Raw genomic sequence first — 22,804 nt, 5'->3', positions numbered from 1 at the left:
AATAAAAGTAAATAGCGGATTAGAAGCTATTAATAAATATAGAGCCTTTATTATTAATAATATTATTTAATATACTATAGCGATATACTATTTTAAAATAAAATACTTTTATTAGCTAAGCGATATCGATTATAATAAATATAGAAATATATCTTATTATTTTTATAAATTAATTTATTATAATTAGAATAGTATTATAGATAATACTCTTATACTTACTCGCTAGTAAGTCGATAATAAAGTTTATAGAAATTTTCTTTTATAATTTAATAGTAATAGAAAGCGAGCTTAATTCGCTATATAAGCGATATCGCGAAGCTTTAATTCGCTAATAAATATTATATATTTTAATATAGTCGATAACTTACTTTAGACTTTCGTCTTAATAATATTTACGAATAAATAGCTTATACGTCTTTATAGCGCTAAAGTATTTTAATAATAAATTATTATAATATTTATTAATAAGCTCTTTTCTTAAGGTTTTATTTCTAGAGATATAAAGGCGACTATTATATCTTAATAATCTTTTAAAATCTAAGATTTATACTTAGCTATATACGCGACGTTTAATTATTAATATATTAATATTAATTCGAAAAAAGCTTATCTAATTATTATAAACTTATAAATCTTAAATTAATATTTTTATTAGCCTTTAAAATACGTTATAAGTAATCTCTTATATAATTTTAAGCTTCTTTCTAGAAATAATTATTTAGATATCGATAATACGAAATATAAGCGCTATAGCCGCTATAAGCTTTTTATTTCTTTATAATTACTTACCGCTAGTTTAAAATATAAATTTATTTTATAGTATTAATAAAAGTTTAATATTTAATAACGAAATTCTTTTATAATTAAGACGTCGCGATAGCGGGTCGATAGAATTTAATTTATCTATTCGATAAAAAATCTTAAAGTTATAAATAGCTAACTTTAGCGTTTAACGAGTTTATTTAAAGTTTAATTTCTTCTACTTTATAAAGTCTTTAAGATTATTATAATTTATTAAAATCTTAATATAAAATATATTATCTTTTAGATAATAATATTATTACTTTATAAATATTATAATAGCGAATAACTCTTAATTATAAATCTTATAGTTTTATTTTATAAAAATTATTTTTTTAGATTAGAATATTATTAGTCGCTAATAGCTATTCTTATTCGATTATAAAAATATAGCTTCTATATCGAAGTTAAAAGCGTCGATCTTAAGATATAGCTTTAAATTTAAATTATAATAGCGTAGAAACGACGCGGTTATAAAAGTGTTTCGAAGCTATTAGAACGTCTGCTTAGCGTTATCTATTTACTCTAACGATCTAGATTTCTTACTATTCTTATTTTCTTTAAATAAATTAATAAGTAATATTATTATACTAAAATAGCTATAGATAAATCGCTAATAGAAATTAATAAAGTCTAAAAAGACTTATATATTTTAATAATTTTTTAATTTTAGCTACTTCTTAATAATAGCGATACGTTTCTAATTTATCGCGATATCTTTAATAAATATAATAAATTTTAGAAACTTAACTTATTTAATATAGAATTAATATTTCTTTAGATTAGCGTATAGTTAAAACTAACGTAAACGCTTAAGTACTTATTTAACGTATTATTAATACTTCGCTAGATTAATACTATAAATTAGAATATTATTTAAATATATTATATATATTATATTTATTAAACTTATAAAGGCTCTATTAATATACGCTTAAAAAGTTATTAATATATTAACGAGCTTAAAAGATATAATTAAATATTCGAAGTAATCGTAGCAACTGCGGAACGCTATTTTTCACTTATTATCTTCTTTAATCTAAATTTAATAATAGATATTCTTAAGATCTAGCTTTATAAAGACTTTAATATTATATAAGCGATTTAGAGTCTTAATAATTAGAGATAATAAGTATCGATTTTTAATAGTTATCGCGTTTAGACCCCGATAATTAATATAAAAACGAAGTTTTTTATTCTTTTTAGAAATAAAAAGAATTGATATTTCGATTAAGGAAGTTAAGTAACGAATTTAGTTTTTCTAAAGAAAATTCTTTAGATAGCGCTATAGCTTCGTTAACTCTATTTAAAATAAATTATATAAGAGGCTATATAATAATTTTTTACCGCTCTTAATCTTAATAGTATAATCCCCCTACTTAAGCGTAAATAAGATTTCTACTTTTTTATTAAAAAAAACATCGTTAAACTCTAGTAACTTCTAAGAGAATTCTAGATTACGCTTATTTTTTAATTCGCTTTATATTACCGCAATATATATAATTATAAATATATTTAGCTTTTATTCGATAGTTTAAGTAAACTTAGTTAATTCTTTAATCTATAATTTATTAGCGTTAACTTTAAATTACTACTACTCTACCGCTAAGTCTAATAATATTTATAATTAACTTAGTTTAAGTATATCTAATATAATATTAAGACCTTTTTAATTAATAATATAAAAGAGTATACTATATTTTTTATTTTAATTCTAACTATCTACTAATTAATAATCTAGCTAATACGCGCTATAGTAATATATACTTTAATTACTTAGCGCTTTCGATTATAATAAAATAATATTATAAGATTTTAAATTCTATTAGATTACGAACTTTTATGAAATTAAATTAATATACGCTTTAATATCGAGTAGAATAACGAGTTACCTCTATTTACTCTAAAGCTTTATCTATTTCTTTATAAGAATAAAAGAAATTACCTCTATTAATTATTATTCTTATCTTACTTCTAAAACGATTATAAGACTAAATCTTTTTTTATCGATACTACGCTAATATAAACTATAAGTAATTTATCGAGATCTAGATATTTAGATATTTAATAACTCTATTTATTATAATAAAAATAACTATTTTTCTTATAATTAGAATTAAAGGATTTAGCTTTATACTTTATATTATTATCTTAAATACGCGCTATATAAGCGCCGTCGTTTAAAGTTAATTTAGACTTCGAAATTTAATTCTTTAAAAGCTTATTCTTAGTAAATTCCTTTAAAGATTTTAAATAAGAATTATTATTAAAGCGTACGCGTTTTAAAATCTTTTTCTATATAATAGTCTAGATAAGAATTTCTTCTTATTATTTCGATATACTACTAGTACTTAGAATTTTATTCTTAAGCTTTAATTTAAGTTTAGCTAAGAAGAAATTAATTTAATATTTTTTAAAAAATAAAATTATATAAGTCTTTAGCTTCTTTAGATAGATCTTAAAAATAAATATCTTCTAATTAAAGCGTTATTTAATCTTCTCTTACTTTTCATAAATGAGAAGATAATAATTTATTAAATTCGCTATTAAATTAAATAAAAACTACTTAAAGAATTTAAAAGTTATACTTTCTAGATTATAGGTTTAATAGTATTTATATTATTAGATATTAGAGTTATCTTTTAAAAATTATATATAATAAATAATTCTTAATTAATTAATAGTGAAATATTTAGAATTTATAAAAAACTTAATTTCGACTTCGTAGAATTAATATAGATACTCTTTCTTACTAATACTCTTATAAGAATATATTCTTTTAGAACGAAGTATTTTCGTCTTAATTAATATATCTATTAAAGGCGTAATAATAATCGATATAAATAAGCTCTTATTAGCTATAAATAATAAGCTAATATTATAAAGCTTATAATTATAGATCTTTAACGCAGCTAATTCTTATTCTTATTCTAAATAACGATTTTCGGCTTTAGCGATTATAAGACATTCTTTCACAGTAAGATCTTTTACTAATAAAAAATTCTTAAACTTATTATTAACGCTATAGCGGCTTTCGATATTATCTTCGTTTTTTATTATATAATTTAAAGATAAACTCGATATTATAATAATAATAAGCCTTTTTCTTTAAAAGATAGAGAGATTAGAACTATAAAGGCGTAGTCTACTAGCGATTAGCTAGCGAGCATAAACTATAAAAAATATAGTATTATTATAGGGTTTAATAGTATATTTAATAGTAGAATTAATCTCTAAGAAATATTAAAACTCTAAGATATACGAAGTAGACCTATATCCGCTAAGCCGCTAGACATACGAGATATATTATTAAAACTAGACTCTGAAAGGGATTCTAACGTAGCATATAGGGTACGTTATTAAAACTAAACTCTAAAAGGGACTCTGACGTAGAATATGCGATATCGGCGCCTTGACGTAAGTAGCGCCAAGGCCTATAACGTATTAGACCTGATACTTACTATAAAGTCTATACTTATAATAATTCTATATAGATAGTATTCTCTTTATACTATAATATAGAGTTATTATACATATTATTAAGTCTCTAATATAAAGTATAACTCGTATATCTTCTTTTCTATATCTTTACTAGACTCTATTAAGATACTTTCACATCTATTAAGAAAAGTATATACCTTTCTTTACCGCGATACTCTTACGTCTTTTAAAAAAAGTATATATCTTCCTTTAGAATACATATATCTCTTTTCTATATCTTTACGAGATCTTATCGAGATTTCTTTAACACGTCTCTTAAGAAAAGTATATATCTTCCTTTAAAACCCGCATATCTTTTTTCTACACTTTTACGCCTGAATCTTCATTAGATAAGAAAAAGTCTAAGAATAATATAGCTTTTTACGAGGGAGGGTAATTATTACATTCCCGACATAGCGTAAGAACTATCGCTTTCTTTTCTTTCTTCGAGAAACCTTACTAGCGTCACTTAGTATATCGCTTTCTTTTCTTTTTTTAAGAATATTTATAGCTTTAGCTTAATTAATTAATCAATCAATCATAATTAAAATTAAGAATCACCTTTTTCTTCTTCGTGAAACTCCTTTTTAGAAGTATATATATGCTTCTTATATAGTATTTCTAATATTATTACTATTTTTTAAAAATAAAAATTTTTTTTTTTTTAAAAAAAAATAAAAAAAAAAAAAAAAAAAAAATATTTTTTTTTTTTTTTTTTTTTTTTTTTTTTTTTTTTTTTTTTAATTTTAAAAAAAAAAATTCTTTCAACTATTTAAATACTAGTATATCGAGATAATTAATATTATAATATATTAAGCTAGCGATAATTATTTAAAACTTAATTTTTTAGCTAATTTTCAAGTAATTTATAATTTAACTTTTATTAAGTTTATTATTATATTTATATAGCGAGAAATAAATCTTTTTCTCTATAATTCTACTATTATTTTAAATCGTTTAATTAGATTTTAGCGAAGAAACTCTTTAATAAGAGATAAGACTCTAAAATAAAAAATACTTAATCTTAAAAACTGGCTAATATTATATACTTATCGTTAAATTATATAATATAAAAAGAAACTATAAAATATATATTTAATCGATTAAATATTTAATAGATATATTCGTAGAGTAGAAACGAAGATACTTTTAGATCTTCTTATTAAGTAAGAATTAAATATTATTTAATAGGCTATAATAGCTTAAATAGCTTATAAAGTAGAGTTTAATATAATAGTTTAGAAGAGAGATATTATCTACTCTTATTAGGCCTAAAATAAAATTATTATATATAAGAAAACGAAGGTTATAAAGGCTTTAAAGGCTTTAAAATAGATAAATATCTAAGAGTTTTAGATATATAATATATTTAGAAATAAGAAGATTAAGTAATTTAAGGTTATTATAACGAGAGCTAGATAGTTAATTAAGATTAGAAAGACTAGAGAGATTAAAATAGATAATAATAGTCTATAGTATATATATATGTGGATGGGTAGATAAAATAATTGAAAAAATCCATATTGGGGCGGCCTTAGCGTTGGGGTGGCCCATACTACGAGTAAGTGTAACGTGTTCCATACGATATCTCGTGTGGAAGTGCAGGACTTGACTAGTGAGCAGAAGCAGTAAACAACCCCAAAAACCCTCAAGGCACCCTTGCCGTCACTATGCAGATAAATCAGGTGTGTGCCTTCGATTCGGTGCCCAGTTTCACACGTATATATACGGACTGACCTCCAAACACCAGCCCTCAAATCAAATCCGTCTAACAAATGTCTCTCTCGTCCGTCTGAAAAAAGGTAAAAAGCGCTTCGAAATCGCCTGCTACAAAAACAAAGTCCTCGAATACCGTAGTGGTATCGAGACCGACCTGGATAATGTTCTCCAGATACCCAACGTCTTTCTTTCCGTCAGCAAAGGGCAGACGGCGCCCACACAGGACCTGGCAAAGGCTTTCGGACCAAAGACCAGCGTTGACGACATTATTCAAGAGATCCTGAAGAAAGGTGAGATGCAGGTTGGTGAAAAGGAACGGCATGCGCAGGCGGAAAGGATCCACAACGAGATTGTGGACATCGTTGCTGGAAAATTAGTCGATCCGAAGAGTCAAAGAGTATACACAGCGGGGATGATTGAGAAAGCCTTGGAGCAGTTGAGCAGTCAGGGTGCACAACATAAGCAAGAAGAACATGGCAAAGGGAGTGTTACTGCTACGCCAACAGCGGACGGAGAGGAGGCCAAGGGGAAGAGGAAGGACCTGCCGACGTGGACGGGCGTGGTGACTACGAAGAGTGCGAAAAGCCAGGCTCTGGAGGCTATGAAGGCGTTGATCGCATGGCAGCCCATACCCGTGTCGAGGGCGAGGATGAGGTTGAGGGTTACGTGTCCTTCGAGTATTCTCAAGCAGGCAACGAAAGCAGGGCCAAAAAAAACAGCAAAAGAGGACGGAGAAGACGTTGACGCGGAGAGAGCCACCGGGACCGTCAAAGACAGGATATTGAGTTATGTGGAGCAGATAGAGACCCAGGATACGTTGGGGCAGGAATGGGAAGTAGTTGGCTTCGTGGAGCCGGGAGCCTTCAAAGGCTTGGGGGAGTTCGTCGGTGGTGAGACGAAAGGCAAAGGCAGAGTCGAGGTGCTTGACATGGCTGTGCTCCACGAAGGAGACTAGAATCGTACCGTCTCGCGCATCTCTAGATTCCACAGAGCTTCACGGCAAACCAGCATTTCCGTCAGCCGATCACCAGCTATCTGCGAGCAGATTCCGAAACGAGCCCGCAAGAAATGGTGGCTGCATTTGTTAATTTGACCTGATTCACGAGACAAGAAGACTTGTGTACGCAATTTCGGTGCCAAGTTTAAGCTTTGCACATCAAGACCACCACAGGAAGGCACCGCCTACTCTCCGCAAGGAGTCCTGCCGTCCGCTCAACCCTTCTTCTTCGACACACCAACAGTCCTTCCCCTCCGACCAGTGGTCTTCGAGTGCTGTCCTCTAACCCTCAAACCCCAATAGTGCCTCAAACCTCTATGCGCACGGATCTTCTTCAAGCGCTCCAAGTCCTCACGCAGCTTGCTGTCCATGCCGTTTGCCAATACTTGCGAGTCCTTGCCATCCACAATGTCACGCTGGCGATTAAGGAACCAGGTAGGAATTTTGTATTGAGTGGGGTTCTGGATGATGGTGACAATGCGTTCGAGTTCTTCAGAAGTGATTTCACCCGCTCTGGAATAGCAACCCACTGTTAGCATCGCTTGTGAGAGACGTGCGTGGCCTAGATTGGCGCAGGGAAGGGAGGGGAGGGTGTTGGTGGAAGCATACCGCTTATTCAAGTCCACGTCGGCTTTTTTGCAAACCAGGTTGGAGTAACGGCGTCCGACACCCTTGATCTTGGTGAGGGCATACATGATCTTTTGCTTGCCATCGACGTTGGTGTTGAGGAGACGAAGAATGAACTGGAAGTTCGACTTCTCTCCCGAGACGAGTGCTGTATTGAATGTCAGCGACTTGCTGCAGTATGCCAGAATTCTAAAGGATCCATTGCGTCAAGATCAAGCCTTTAGCCGTAAGACTTACACATGATGGGTGATGCACTCTGTGAATGATGTCGATGAGTTGAGTCTTCGCTGAGGAGGAAATTAGTGTGTGAAGATTAGCGGGCTCGCTTGCTAGCGTGGCTATTCAGCCCTGCCAAGACATACACTTGGCGCGGTGAGAAGACCAAAGTTTCTTTAAAGCTTCCAGGCATTGTTTCTTCCCGGAGACCTACAGCTTCGCATCACACGATTAGCGAGCCTTTTTCTTCTTTTATTCAAGCGTTTAGTGTTAGGTTTTGCGTTGGACACCTCATCGGAGTAATCAATTGGGCCTTCGAGCCACCAGTCCATATCATGCGACTATCTCCCCATCCTTACATCAGACTCTCATCGGTCATCCTCCTTGTTCCATCTCTCGCAACAGCTATATCGCTCGACTGCTCGGACGTTCGGGACGATGGTGTATCATTCAACTTCAGGACCCTGGAAGGGCCCCATTCTCTCTACAGGATCGAGAAACAACCTAACGGAATCAAAACAACAACATTTACAATTGACATCTGTCGGCCTTTAGAGAAACAAAAAGGCGTACCAAAAGAGGAAGATTGTCCTAACTATTCTAGAGGTAGGCTGATATCTTGGCGAAAATGGCCCTTATGCTGCACTTTACATAAACTGACTTTCACGTTTCCTCTACAGCCTGTGCCATCAAGCGCCTGGACAATACGGTTGAAAATGTGACCACAATCATCGAAACTATTCCTATAGCTGGCGAATTCTCGCATTCCTTCGGCGGAGCACTGGATCCCAAATGGACACGTTTGAAATCATCGGCGTCCAACGCTGATAAGGTAAAAGAGGGTGTTCGGCTCGAAATGAATGGGGGAAAGGATACCGACGGTCAGAAACAGAAAGCTATCGTGGAATTCTTATGCAATAATAGTACAAGGGACGGTATGAGAAGAGATCTGCGGGTGGCGGAGGATGAAGAGGATGATGGGGCTGGAGAAGGTGGAGATAAGAAAGGGGAAGAGGTGGATGATGAGCATGGAGGAAAATTGAAGCTTGTCAGTTGGGATGTTGAAGAAGGCACGAAGGTTTTTAGGTTGGATTGGACCACGAAGTATGGGTGCGAGGATGTGAGAGATGACAGGAAAGGCTCGAGTAGTGGGCATTGGGGTGAGTTCTTGGCCTCCACGCCCTCTCTTGGATAGGGGGTACTGACTCCGGAATTAGGTTTTTTCACGTGGTTCATTATCATGTAAGTGCTAATTTTGTATGTTTCATGATCGATTTATTAACAAGGCGTCCTTCCACAGTGCATTCATGGGCGTCGCCGCGTACCTCATTTTCGGCAGTTGGCTCAATTATAACAAGTACTCGGCCAGAGGTTGGGACCTTTTGCCGCACTCGGAAACGATCAGAGATGTGCCCTATCTCTTTAGGGATTGGATGCGAAGGGTCGTCAACACTATACAAGGCGGTGGTTCAAGAGGAGGATATAGTGCAGTGTAATTTATAAGTGCTCCTGTTTTCCTGCCATTAACCTACACGGATCAAGCGAAGGCCAAGCCCCAAGAGTCATTCCATGCGATATTCCCTGATAAATAACTAAATTCATACATGAAAATCAAAACTTGATATCTGGGCTCCAGCTGCTACTGCTGCTCCCTCGCCACGCCCTTCACATTTTCGCCATCCGCACAATCTACCTGCTCCCCAACACACCTCTCCACGGCATCTTCGACCTCTTCCTTTCCTTCCAACAGGTCCAACCAACAGCTTCCAATCCTTTCATTCTCTAGCAACGCCATTGCAACTCTTGCGACATCGCATCTCCTCACAGTCCCTTTCACACCCGTCTTTCCAAGCGCGACTGTTCCCTTACCTTCTCCTCTGTCAAACTGCCGGGCCTTAATGATATGCCCGTAAGGCCTGATTGACGCGGAGATGCCAAAGAAGTCAAGCACTCATCTGCAGCGATCTTAGCCGGAAAATAGTTCTTCAGCACGCCGTTATTGGCTTCTTGGGTGGCGGTCCAGTCGGCGTCACTCTACCAGGGAGCTTTGGAACGACCCGAGCCGACGTAAGAAACGAGTAGAAATCTGGACACGCTGAGGGTTGCAACTGCTGCGCTGATGAAGGCGATGCAGGCGCCACGATCTACAGTGAGCGTTCGCTCTGGCCCGCCTTTTCCACCTGCGCCTGCTGACAACATATGTAGGGAATGTGGAATCGATGGTGGACTGGGCTTGGGCTTGGGCTTATGTTTTGATATCCTCAATACGTGACACTAGGACATCGAGCTCTCCGGGCTGATTCTTTCCCAGAGACGTGACAGTGGATTCTTGGACATGATCTCGAATGACACTGGTGAATTGCCAGGAACGGGATAAAATAAGGGGTGTAAATAGCTGGGATACTTTGCCATGACCACCGAGAAGTAGAACGCGGGGTGCCATCATTTTGCTCTGATTGAGACCTCGAAGGAATTATAGGGCTACGAAGCAATACACAGTAAAGGATGAGGAAACATAAGATGGGTTTTCGGATATGTACCCCTCTTTAAAGCCGGCAATGAACGGAAGAGGAAGGGCACGGGCCGATGCCTCAAATCGTAGCCGGTGGTGCCGGATATTGTTTGGCATCTGGTCTCGCCATTTGAAGGTTTTCTTTCAGGCTTTTCTTCCATGGCTGATAGGTCAGCTACATAGATTAGTATTAAAATCATTCCATGGACAGTGACATCTAAAGCAAGGAGATGGAGAATGTGAGTATCAGTTTGAAGCTTTATTGGGGTCGCATCACTAAATTTCTAGATGCACAGCCACAGACGACCAAATGCCAACCAGACCGAGAGGACCTTATGAAAAGGCCACTGTCGAGCATCTGAGGATCGAATCTCGTTAATAGAGCATTGGGATCGGAAACCCAATCTCAGCCCGTCACCGAACCTATCGGAAGACCTTCTTCGTGTCCGTAGATACACTTCGGGTCGTCACAATCCTTGCCCTTGCGAACCTTGAAGCACAATCCATGGCGTACAAGAAACCATAAACAGTCAAACTCCCTGGCTTTGAGAGGGAGAGGAACATGATTCCTATCGCAGCCATCACATTTGCCACGCAAGTAATACCACCCGCACATGTTTGCTTGGCGTAAATAGTTCACGTACGGGGTGTTGGCATCAACGCCTAGCAGCTTATCCACCCGCTTGCCAGTGTCGTCGCGAAAGACAATACCAAATCTATCAGTCAAGGCCGCGGGATTGAAGGGGTGCTTGACTGAAGAAGCTGCAACCGATGCCGAGGGCGAAATCGGTGTCGCGGAAACTCTAGCATTGGCGAAAACCCTGGGGACAGCGGATGTCTTGTGCGTCGCGAAGACCGACTTGAGTCGCAGAGTCTCCGTAAAACCTAATTCCGCGATCCTGAGATGAATCGTATCGCCGTGGAGGAGTGTGATGCGATCTCTGATTGAAACATCGCCCGCAAACTTTCCCAAAAAGGATGCGTAGCCTGAGTCGTGGCAAGCACCGAGGACAATGTGCTTGCATCCCCAAAATTCGACGAACAAGTTGAGACACTCTGTCCATTCTCGTTTAGATGACGGCTGAGTTGAAAAGATTCTTGTAGAATGAACGTACCTCGAACTTTGTTATCAGCCCCCTCCTTCCCTGGACCAACATCGACGAAGTCGAACAATGCTTGCCGCTGGTTGAACCCATGAGCAAATAAACTCATGCTGGAGCTCTCTTTCATCCTTCCGTTCCTCACACAAGCTGATCTGAGGCTCTTCAAACCCGCGTATGCTCGGACTGTGATGTCGGTGTTTTCGGCATCAAGCTTAACATTCTTCACATAGTCTTTGGTTCTAGCTTGCAGTTCATCCGCAGCATCTCTGCCGCCTGCCTCGTTTCTGCTTAAGAATTTCTCGTGGAACTAGGCAGGTGAAAAGATTCAGATTCATCTTTTCGCAACAACGTACGGATTAGAAATAGAAACGTACAGCGTAGTCATCTGCGTCGGCATCTATCAACACCAAGATGAATCCTGGACGATTCTAAAATGGTTCGCGATTAGCTGGACCCCCTTTGAATCGTCCGGATCGACTCACAGTCAAGGCTTCTAGATCTTCGACACGGCTCTGAAGTATGCGCCGTTGGCCTCGTTCGCTTTCTAAATCCAGCGATATTTGTCGAAACCCTATCTGTGCTTGCTCCAGCTTCTCGGTGAGTCCCTGCCGTAAGAATTGGCAAGCTGTTGCAGACAGCGCAGTTAGAACGGTTTCTTTCACATGGATCATACTATTTCTCTCTGCATCGGCGTCTTTGAAATAGATCAGGCGCTGACGATAGTCTACCAGAGACAAGTCTTTGTCTTTGGAAGCCATGACGCCTTGAAGCTCAGCCAGGATTGAGACTGAATCTGTAAGTGAAGGCACAGAGAAGAAGATGTGGTGTGTTCAAGCTGTAGCGGTGTCATTACAGTCTGCTCAAGTGATTTTCACTGCATCAATCAAGTGACGCCATTTTCCGCACTTGGAGGCTCAAGCATCATGAAATATCAAAGGTTTGAAGGTTAATACATTCTTGAGATGTGACACTAATGTGGGAGATATTTCTCACTACAGCATTTGAGACTCGTATGTGATGCATGGATCCATGCATACGTCCAATTTGGGTTCTGTCTGCACGAGTGGGGAAGTAGCATTGTCGGTATCAAGACAGTACGGTACCTCTGCAGAAATAAAAGATTTAATTTGCTGGAGATCAACTCTTTTCCCAGGGAGCGAAAGCATTAGATCAAGACATAAGTGCAACGAGGTCATGATATTTGGGGAAACGCGTTTCGAATGCTCGCCTAAGACTTCCAGTTCGGGACTGCCCCTACAACCAGATCTGCGCGTCGATGAGTATTCGCTCTAGCAGGTGGATAGGGATGGCAAGCCATCGAAAATGTCAATTCTACCTCAAATTCGTCGCTTCTGCTTTCTTTCTTTATCAGGTCATGCTCACAAACTGCGGGCAACCAGGCCTATCCCTTGAAATGGCAACGATGAGCATGAGTTGATACGTTTTCTGTAAGAGACCTGCCATGGCATCAACAACGGCTTGGTAAGACGAGTGGCGAAGAGCCCAGCCAAGCTCGGAATCAATCTTGCTCAAACCGACTGCTTGTCAAGCATTGCTGTCAAAGTGGCATTTATGTTGACAAATCCTTGTCTCGTTTTATCCAAAAGTCACCCATGGCCAAATTGCACCATTGTCTCATTCAGCTGCTCCAGAAGGTATTGTTTCCTGCTATAATTACACCAACTGCCTTCCACAGCTGCTTTCGTAATAGCCGCCCACTCTCTGGCTGTGAGGTTGAATGCCTCCTGTACCGCGCAATAATTGTCCAGTATGTAGCCACCAAAGTACGCCGGATCATCGCTGTTGATCGAAAACATGACCCCATTATCCAAGAATGTCCTGATCGGCAGCTCCTTTACATCTTTCACGCATTGTAACCTGACATTCGATAATGGACACAGTGTGACGAGAATCTTCTTCTCCGCAACTTCTCGCATCAATTCGGTGTCCTCGGCCAATCGTATCCCATGGTCAATCCTTTCAACATCAAGCTCACTCAACGCCTCTCTGATATACTCGACTGGTCCCTCCTCCCCAGCGTGAGCTGTTCTTCTTATTCCGTTCGTCTTCGCTGTCCCATAAATTTCCTTCCAAGCTCCTGGTGGGAATCCTTTCTCGCTCGAATCTAAACCTAAGCCGGCCAGACGCCCAGTCTCCCAGTCCATTCTGGCCTGGGCATATGTCGTTGTCGAATCTTCGACGGGTAGATGTCGCAAAAGACAGAGTATTAGCTTCGTGCTCAGCTCGAGCTCCTTTTCTGCACGCTGGCATGCCGTCGTGAATCCATTGACGACAGTTTCGTACGTGATACCCCTGCCAGTGTGCGCCTGCGGATCAAAGAATACCTCGGCGTGTACCACGCCATCACTTTTAGCTTTCAAGAAATATTCCCAAGCTAACTGCTCAAAGTCTTGTTCCTTTACGAGACATTTCATACCAATGAAATAGTAATGGAGGAAGTCATCCAGGGATGAAAAGCGAGTATATCGATCAAGAAGGGCGGCAGGAGACCCAAAGGCTGCGTCGCTCGTAGGGATCGTAATGGAATTGCGAGCTGCGAGCGCGAAGAGGAGGCTTGGAGAAAGGGCACCCTCGAGGTGCATGTGATGCTCCACCTTGGGAAGGGCGGCGAGATAGGGGTGAAGATGAGTTCTGCACATGGTAGACGAATGAGAGAGGAAAGAAGCAAGGTTAATAGAGATCGTAATATGAACGTTGGCAGGGGCAGACTGGGCGCCAAACAAAGTGACAATCGAGACGGTACAAATTCTCAAGATCAAGTGAATCAACTTCAAAGATGAATTCCTTGCGCTGTTCAAATCCTTTTCCAAACTCCGATGTGATATTGAGAGGGTTTCAATTTCGACCCCTCAAATGCAGGGCTGTGTATGTATTTGCGCTAAACATAGCTTACTTGTACATACGGTACGTACAGTACCCTAGGTAATGCGAGCCCTATCTCCTCAGCGCTTGCGAAGAAAGGGAAAAAAAAGCTGCGTAAATAATGGGTACTAGTACCTAAGTAAAGTGCGAGTATTTCGACCACTGCTTGGCACGTGCTACGCGTAATCTTGGGTCTTTGGCCTCTAAAACTTCACAGCGCAATGTTTTGATCATTCTCCACTCTGTGGGTGGGACGGTGATAAGTTCTCTGCTACGGAGGTTGACACCAAAAGTCCTGGACAGCACTAGTCACAGCCCTAACCCTAAGTGCGCAGTTCCGCCCAAGAAGCAAGAGACCCCATAAAAGGCTAATTCGAACAATGAAAGGATTTGTACAGGACCTACTTTTGCTTGTAGGTCCAGGTAAGGCTAAGTCCCAACTATACCAATTGAAGTACATCTTCCGAAACCTCTACTTGTTGAGTTCTCGCGATAACTCAAGCCGGCGCCAAGACTGCCACTTAGATCTTGGCAGCCAGCACTGAAGTCCTGCAGGACTATGGTCAAGCCCTAACCTCCGTACGACTGCAAGGACAGGCTGCACCGAAGCCGCACGCCAAGACCCCAGAAAAAACTCTCGGGTAGCGCACTAAAGGGTTACCTATAATAGGGACCTCTGAATTCTTCGAGGTCCGGTAGGGAGGTCTGGGGTCCCGGCTAGGCCCAGGTCAGGTACATTTCCGAAGCATCTCTAAGCGTAGTGTCCGGGCAACCCCTCAGGCCGGGCGTTATCTGAGATCTTGGCACAGAAATCTTGGCGTCCAGGACTTTTGGTGTCAACCTCCGTATCGACTGTAAGGTACTTCAATAACATCTACAATTATCCGATTGCGCCGTTCAACTCGGCTGTGTCAGCTTTTCCGAGAGAAATTTCAGAAAAGTGCGACCTCCGCAGCAACTTCCCTACTCTATATATATGATAGCTTTGAAACCCGTCCGTAAGAGTATAGAGAGAGGCGTACACCAACGAGTGTAAGAACAACGGAAGGGAGCTTACCACGATTAGCGAGCTGGTTTTTCCTTCTGTCTCCGGAAATGAACAGCTTCTGGAATGCCTCGACAGGTTTACGCTGTGTACTGCAAGACTTACCGAGCCATAACTACTTTACAGAGGTTGGTTTCATGCTTGCACAATGCAACCTCGGGATCGGCCACCAAAGCGCGGCTCTGCCTTTTGACAGTGCTTTCCGGCAGCCGAGGCCACTTACAGAAGTGCCGGGAAGCGTTTTTAGGGTCGACTTCGTTGAATTGTTGGTTCCGGGAAGGACAGCAGCGCTTGCGCAGAGGCGTCATCCGGCCATCCCCACCATAGGGCAGCCCCGTTTCTTGTTGCCGAGTCGTTAGTTGCTTCGCTGTTGATCAGCTACATAGTGCCGTACGAAGGCATTAGAGCTGCCAGGCATTCAGGCTTTAAAACTCGCGAGGCTCGACTTGGACATAAGGTATTAGACCCCAGCAAAGGAGCTTGACCAGGGGAGCCAGGCATATTACGACAAACTACGCTGACCTATTAGGCTCTTCGAAGTCAGCCTCACATATTGACATTGCATGGCTATGACACAAAGACGCCAATGTTTCCAAGAACAAACGACTTGTTGCATTCGCATACGAAGGAGGTGCGATACCCCGGATATTTAAGTGATACTTCCGGTTTAAGAAACAGAGGACCCTTTTCATGACAGCTGCGGTCTGCAGATCTGAAAAGCAAGAGTGGTCCAGACCATAGATAGATGTGTGCTGCGGATGGCGGGCAAGAGGCTCAAAAGTCAAGCTTGCTGCCTGACTCGGGTTGTGGCTTGTCCTCGGTCGTGAAGGTATCTGCCCTCGTCAACGAAGATCCCCAACTACCTGTTGGTCTACTTATACATCCGAGGCCTCGGAAGATGGACTGTGGCCGGCAATTACGACTAGCGCTGGCCCGGACTAAGGCAAGTGAGATCGGTGATAATCGTATCAATAATAATAATAATGCTTGTTGACGTCTTTTACGGTCTTTGGGCCTGTTCGGCTTCAAGCGTTAGCGGTTGACGATCCATTAAGGCACAGGTCGATCGAGTGCAGATCGCGCGAGCGAGATCTCGCTTCGGCAATAAGCAAAGTGCCCCCATGATCCCATCACCATAGGTAACCCAAGTTAAGTACTTTACTTGATGCTTATCATGTTGATGCACCTAAGTAGATGAATGACCCTGACCTTCGTTTTTGCTTCAATATCCCTGGCCTGGAATGATCTTGCTAACATTCCTTTCCAGCTAAACCCAAGTTAAAGCTTGTTCTTGATTGCCTCTGGAAGGCACTACTGATTCAGCGGCCGCGGGGGACTGGACCTGCGAACATCACTTCATATCGATCGTCGCTTTCTTCTTCTTCCAGCCAAAAGCGAGAACGCCATTCTCGGCTTCGTCTCGGCATGCCTTTCACACCTCTGGCACCATCTTTAACTTCCTCACACTGCTATTCATGTAGATCTTGGGCAGACACATCCATCACTCCCCATCCCACTTGTCGATATCCCCATTCAAAAGCAATGCCTTCCGAATCTGATTTAAAGATACCATTTTTCTCCTCCTGCTGCTACTTTTCTGATCTTGCATGACATAGGAAATGCTGTGTTCGTTGTCTGCGACGTTGCCTGCAACTAATTGTGATTGCGTCCAATAGTAAAAGGCACTCAACATTTCCCTATCCCAAACATCCACCAAGGACCTATACGCCAACGCTCGGACTTTTCCTCCTGCGGCTGTCGTCACTTTTCTTAAGCAAAATTACTTTCCGATAACCGACATCTTTCCATGGGTGCCGACAAATAGGAACTTGGACCCTCCATTGCATGCATGAAAGCTCCGCCAATCCTAGGCTGGCCCTGCATACCCGTCTTTTATCTCTGCGGGAGCCAATGACTGAAGGTGGCAAATAGATTTGGGAGCCAAACGTCAAATCTACACAGCATTTCTTTCATTCTGCCAAATTTAAAGCAAAGAGCTCATAAATTATCACCGGAACCACCGTGGAAAGCTATCCAACGATTCCTGTGGGATTCCTCATTCGCGGTGCGGTAGGGTAATTTAAATTTATCACAGTCAATAGCGCTGCCACGGACCTAAAGGTACCTTGTTGAAACCATTGACCAGGACAATAAGGCCCGCATCCTTACTCTTTATGATCCTTCGCAAAGTTAATCCCACACCTGTCAATGGCTATTTTCGCCCGTCGAAATCGTCCATGGCTGCTTTGAGCGACTCCCTGTGTCCCTAAGAGCCTGTACCTAAGTCTGTTCATCACCCTGGAGGTTCAATAATGGCTGGCCAGGTCTTAAGTTCGGCTCAAAGGCCACCGCCATTGTATCCACAGGCCACTCCATACACCATATCATCGGCTCCGTCTGGCGCAACTCCTCTACAGAGTCCTCTTACACCAGGTATCGGCATGTCCACTTCTGGTGCTACCAGCAGGCCCTCGAGTGGACTGGGGCCACTACAGTCTCAGCATAGGTCCCCACCAGGAGGATCCGCGGCAAGGTCTACTGACTTCGTTCAGTCTTACCATTCCACAATGACACCGCCTGGGGTGTCGTTACCTGGCTATGCAGAGATCGGTCATCCGCGTGGATCTCTTGTACCAAACATGTATCCGGACTCCAACGGGACGGCTACTAGCCTGCAGGGACAGAAACGTGCTTATCGACAACGGAGAAAGGATCCAAGCTGTGATGCGTGTCGAGAGCGTAAAGTGAAGGTCAGCTCATGCTTCTCTGCTTTGTAGTTTAGCACTAATATCTACAGTGCGACGCCACCGAAAGCACGAGCTGTACAGAATGTACCAGTAGGAATGTGAAATGCCAGTTCACAAAAGAGACAAACAGGCGCATGTCCAATATCAGGTCAGTGCCGTGCATATCCATTGCCATCGTGCTTTTTTGACTCGCCCGGATCAGACACAATCAGGACCTTCAGAAAGAATTAGCCCAGGCAAAATCACAAGTGAATCACCTTCGCTCGATCTTGGGATCCGGGGAAGGTGCGAGTCCGGTCCATGGTATCTCTGCTTCGGACCCTCTTCCCCAAACCCACCCTCTTGCGCATCTCCCAGGTCCAGAGCCCTCAAACCTTCACAATATGTCTCATCTTCCAGGACCGGAGACCACATACTTTCCACGGTATGTAAGTGAGCGATTTTCAGGGTACGAAGAAAGACAGCCAAAAAGGCGGAGGACAATGGCTCCACAGGATTTGTCCAGGATAGGTTCCACTATGCAGCAACGCGGTAGGGGCATCTTCAAGCCGCCGTATCCGCATCAACAAATTAACTCATCGGACCTGTTCTCGTCTTCGCTTCCTGGACTTCCTCCGAAGCATGTGGCAGACACTCTTATGCACCAATACCGAACCACGCTTCATCCAACGTTACCTTTGGTTCACTGGCCATCGTTCCAAGAGCAATATGACAGTGCTTATAAGAATGGGTCGCTGCATGGTGTTCCGCGAATATGGAGTGCTCTTTTGTTTGCCGTCTTCGCTTGTGGAACGCTGCATCGCTCTTGGTATGATGGCCAGAAGTATTTGGAAATATCCAAGTCTCTTATAGATATGTGGACTGAAGACCTTACCCTTGATCATGCACGTGCTGCGCTTCTCAGCAGCATATTTCTCATTGAAATGAACCTCAAATCTGCTGGCTGGACCTGGATTGGTTTTGCCGTGCGGATTTCTTTTGATATTGGCCTGCATTGCGAAGCTGGAACCTGGCCTGCCATTGAAAGGGAGATGCGCCGACGTGTTTGGTGGTGTGTGTATGCCTGCGACTGGTGAGTGGTATCATCAAATTATATAGATCTCACGTCTGACTCGAATAGCTTGCTGTCGCTGGAATTGGGGCGACCTTCCTTGACCAAAGAGGAAGACTGCAATGTTGGCATGCCAAGTCCTATCGATGACCAGTATATGATACCGGGAATTCCTTGGGCCTCCTCCCCAGATCCAGAGCAATCAACGTCGCCCCTTCTCCCTATGATACAGGTCATCGGTGGCATCGCTAGACTTTTACGGGTTCTTAAAAGTGATCGTTTAGCTAAATCTGCATTGCAAGCTTATGATTTGCACTTCAACCAATGCGTTAATGCATTCCCTGCACAAAAACAACGCCGAGCCAATGGCTACATCCATCCAACTGAGCTCCCACCCCTTATATACCTACAAAATGCTCGGCTCATGCTTCATCGACACAACTTAACGCCTACCTGCGACTCCGTTGAAAGGTCTACCGCAATTGATCAATGTGTACTTGTTGCAAAAGATACTGCCGGATTCCTTCGCCGTTGCATGCAGCCACCTGGGGAGCCTCGATCACACGAAGCAGAGCAAAACGACACTTGGGAAAGCCGCATGATTTCAGCAAGCAGTGCTTTCTTTTGTACACACGTCTGGCGCTGCACACTCTTTCTGTGCTTTCGCCTCGATTTTGAGAGCGCGCTTTCATGTGCTCGAGCGAGCGCCACTTTGGGAAACACGCGTCCAGTCAATGTAGACTGTGGCCGATATCTCGAGTTCTTTCTCCACGAGATGACATCTAAGCTGGATCATAGAGTCCAGATCGACACGGACGAGGAGATGATCGCATACGTGTCTGGGGATCTCCAGGGTAGCTTCGAGAATTCGTGGATATGGCAAGAAGGTAAAGGTGGTGTACAAATATCAAGTGAAAAAGATAAACAAGATTTGAAACGAATTCTTTCACCAGCCAGGCCTCAAACAAAGCAGTCCGACTGGAATGGGTGGGACGACGTCTTGAGGACCATTGAAAGGTTGTCGCGCAAGAAGGAACAAGAGCAACAGCATCTTGCTATTCAGGAATCGTCACTACGGCCATCCATGATGTTACCTCCTCTGGCGCCATCGCCAAATTCCATGAGTCCGTCAAACCGAATGAGCATCAAAGACCTGATTTAGAGGACCGTTCCTGGTATCTGCAAGGCGATTGGTATTTTAGGGTTCTTGCCGATGAAGAAGAGAATAAGAACAGAAAAGACTCCTGATGCATTCGGGGCCATTGTATATAACCCACCTTCGTCTGGAACAAGCTTGAGCTCGGGGAATCTATGGACTTATTTCACTGTCATAGAAGTGAAACGGGAATGAGAGTCACTGACTCATCCAAGACATACGAGAGCGTCTCATCTGGCTTACGTATAAGTGGCAGTAAAGCATCTCATCGGCGTCATTATGGTCATTATTAGACTGGCCTCTATCGCCTGTATATAATTCGATTCCTGTATATAATGGGTGGAGATTTCCGGGGCATTGTCTGCTTCTCCTAGGTACCTTGAGAGCCACATCTCAAATCTGATAGCCCAACTTCCATAGATTTATTCCATTTGAACGTTGGAGTTGCGCTGTAACAATTGCATTTATCTAGATAGAAAGATAGGCCAGCTCTCGCAGATATATGCTTATCGATACGTGGCGTACCGAAATCTCATGACGGAAGTCAATTCTTCTGATGCCACGATCCAGGTGGATTATCGTGGAGATACTCAACACAGTCACTACTCCATAATGATGGGGAGAGGTTCACACCACTTCAAAGTCTTCCTCATCACTATCAGAGGCCAGAAAGCTACGTGCCGAGCTTTCCCATGGCTATCTCCAGCCCCAGCCATGTATTCGACATTTCTTCGACGATCGCAACCTTTCCGACACTACGAAAGATGTGCCCGGTATTCTTACGCGATCCGATAATGCCGTTGCTTACTCTTCCGTAAATTTACTACGATTATTCTCGGCGGGATCCCCGTCCCGTACTCAGCCAAACTTCGAGTCTTCTGCTGTCACGCCATTTCCTTGCCGCCGGCGCCCCACTGGAACACCTACTTTTATGAGTGTCCGAGTTGCCAGGAGACAAATCTTTCCAGCAGACGTCCTACTCCGGAGCACAGTCTGTGCTGCGTTCGCATTCCGCTCCGGCTGAGGAAATCCATATCGGGTCCCCATATCCGTTTGACACCCTCAAATTAAACAGAATTGCTTTCGTCTCCCCAGACCAGACGTGCCATGCCTTTCCGTGAAAAGATGAAGCGTGCACTGAAGATGAAGGACGATGATGGCTCCGACCTTACCACAACCGACACAACTAAATCTACCAAATCGAAAAAGGTCAAAAAAGAGAAGCTGCCCGATAATGTTTACAAGCCGGGCGAGGCCATGCCCCGTCCGAAATACCGTGGTCCTTACAATCAAGCACATCAGGACAAATTATCAGCTTTTAGTTTTGGAGACGCGTGGAAGAGGAGGAAAAGTAGTGGGACGGTGGGAAGTGATTTAAGTCCTATGGGCAGTCGAATCATGAGCAGGAGGAATAGCGCGTGGAGTAAGAAGAGTAAACTGGGGAGTAGGCGAAATTCTGCTTTTGCTGGGGTAGAGGAGAGTGGAGAAGGGGATGACGATGTTGCCAACGGTATGGGCCTGTTTATCTTGGGAGGATAGATCAACTGAACGGGCTGACATTCTACCTGGTGCTAGTGGGACTATCGAGGCAGCATACAGCGGAGAATCGGAGACCGAGGACAAACGATATTACTACAGATATGGCTGGCTTGGAGTTCTCGAAGACTATTACGAACGGCGATGCTCACGGCCTTGACACGCAGAAGACGATTACGAATGGACGACTGTTCACTGAAGATGAACTGGCAAAAGCGATGACGCAGAGCACTTTGAAGCCTTTAAGACAACAAGGAGAGTGAAGAAAAAGGAGTATATTTAGTGTGGATTCTTGTTTCGACTCGGGTGATCGGAAAATGTACGAATACGTGCAAGCGTTTACGAAGACTATGTCATGTACAGAAGAGGTGGCCAATTTGGTTACCGGGCTGGATGGTTTTCAGACTGGCCGTGTACCTTACAGATGCGAGCATATGGCGATACTTTGCTTGGGTTCTGCTGATCTCCTGCCACCCAGATGTAAGGCCGGGTACCAGATAGGAGGGATAGACTTTGCATGCATGGGATGATTGGGGGAGGTTTTGTTGTATGGACGGAAGGCCGATGGTTTTTTTTTGGGTGCACTCGACAGGCGCTGGCCGTCAAGTTCAAGACAAGTTGGCAGTGAAAAATTGAAGGAAGACCAACGACTTCCCTTTGATTTAGCACCTCGGTGATTCGGGATCTGCGAGTCTTGCACAAAGCACTGTATGGTGTCAAAGATTGATCTCGTTCCTGCAATTTGGGTTGACAGTATACGGATGGGCATGTCTTGTTTCTGTTAACTGTTTACCAACTTACCCAAGGTCCAGAACTCCGAAGTCAACTCTTTTGGACTCGATTGTGGCACAGCGGCACAGCCACAATTCACAGCCACACTCCCCCCACCACTGTCCGATCTCCGATCCACAAACGCACCTACATGTTAGTG

The 22,804-nt window shown here is 42.0% G+C and overlaps 7 protein-coding genes across 7 annotated transcripts; 4 read left to right on the top strand and 3 right to left on the bottom strand.

Annotated features, from left to right (window-relative positions):
- Positions 1–5,951: 5,951 nt before the first annotated feature.
- Positions 5,952–6,955, top strand: HO173_008833 (uncharacterized protein; the record flags this gene model as incomplete). Its single annotated transcript, XM_037310729.1, has 2 exons — positions 5,952–5,966; positions 6,032–6,955. The coding sequence occupies 2 exons, from the start codon at positions 5,952–5,954 to the stop codon at positions 6,953–6,955; spliced, it is 939 nt and encodes a 312-aa protein (XP_037162293.1).
- Positions 6,956–7,212: 257 nt separating this feature from the next.
- HO173_008832 (uncharacterized protein) lies at positions 7,213–7,865 on the bottom strand (the record flags this gene model as incomplete). Its single annotated transcript, XM_037310728.1, has 3 exons — positions 7,213–7,510; positions 7,607–7,772; positions 7,862–7,865. The coding sequence occupies 3 exons, from the start codon at positions 7,863–7,865 to the stop codon at positions 7,213–7,215; spliced, it is 468 nt and encodes a 155-aa protein (XP_037162292.1).
- Positions 7,866–8,175: 310 nt separating this feature from the next.
- On the top strand, positions 8,176–9,336 carry HO173_008831 (uncharacterized protein; the record flags this gene model as incomplete). The annotated part of the gene is made up of 4 exons (XM_037310727.1): positions 8,176–8,446; positions 8,521–9,000; positions 9,058–9,082; positions 9,141–9,336. The coding sequence occupies 4 exons, from the start codon at positions 8,176–8,178 to the stop codon at positions 9,334–9,336; spliced, it is 972 nt and encodes a 323-aa protein (XP_037162291.1).
- Positions 9,337–10,758: 1,422 nt separating this feature from the next.
- On the bottom strand, positions 10,759–12,213 carry HO173_008830 (uncharacterized protein; the record flags this gene model as incomplete). Its single annotated transcript, XM_037310726.1, has 4 exons — positions 10,759–11,408; positions 11,468–11,762; positions 11,830–11,883; positions 11,938–12,213. The coding sequence occupies 4 exons, from the start codon at positions 12,211–12,213 to the stop codon at positions 10,759–10,761; spliced, it is 1,275 nt and encodes a 424-aa protein (XP_037162290.1).
- Positions 12,214–13,062: 849 nt separating this feature from the next.
- HO173_008829 (uncharacterized protein) lies at positions 13,063–14,115 on the bottom strand (the record flags this gene model as incomplete). Its single annotated transcript, XM_037310725.1, has 1 exon — positions 13,063–14,115. The coding sequence occupies one exon, from the start codon at positions 14,113–14,115 to the stop codon at positions 13,063–13,065; it is 1,053 nt and encodes a 350-aa protein (XP_037162289.1).
- Positions 14,116–17,695: 3,580 nt separating this feature from the next.
- Positions 17,696–20,343, top strand: HO173_008828 (uncharacterized protein; the record flags this gene model as incomplete). Its single annotated transcript, XM_037310724.1, has 4 exons — positions 17,696–18,133; positions 18,181–18,278; positions 18,333–19,202; positions 19,251–20,343. 4 exons carry the CDS (start codon positions 17,696–17,698, stop codon positions 20,341–20,343), a joined length of 2,499 nt encoding a protein of 832 aa, XP_037162288.1.
- A 1,101-nt stretch (positions 20,344–21,444) lies between these two features.
- On the top strand, positions 21,445–22,136 carry HO173_008827 (uncharacterized protein; the record flags this gene model as incomplete). The annotated part of the gene is made up of 2 exons (XM_037310723.1): positions 21,445–21,847; positions 21,913–22,136. The coding sequence occupies 2 exons, from the start codon at positions 21,445–21,447 to the stop codon at positions 22,134–22,136; spliced, it is 627 nt and encodes a 208-aa protein (XP_037162287.1).
- Positions 22,137–22,804: the final 668 nt, after the last annotated feature.

Source organism: Letharia columbiana (assembly GCF_014066305.1).
Source record: "Letharia columbiana isolate WasteWater2 chromosome Unknown Sc0000035_s1, whole genome shotgun sequence".
In the NCBI taxonomy this organism is placed as follows: domain Eukaryota; kingdom Fungi; phylum Ascomycota; class Lecanoromycetes; order Lecanorales; family Parmeliaceae; genus Letharia; species Letharia columbiana.
The sequence above is the reverse complement of the archived record's forward strand: the minus strand, read 5'-3'. Positions and strand labels throughout refer to the sequence as shown.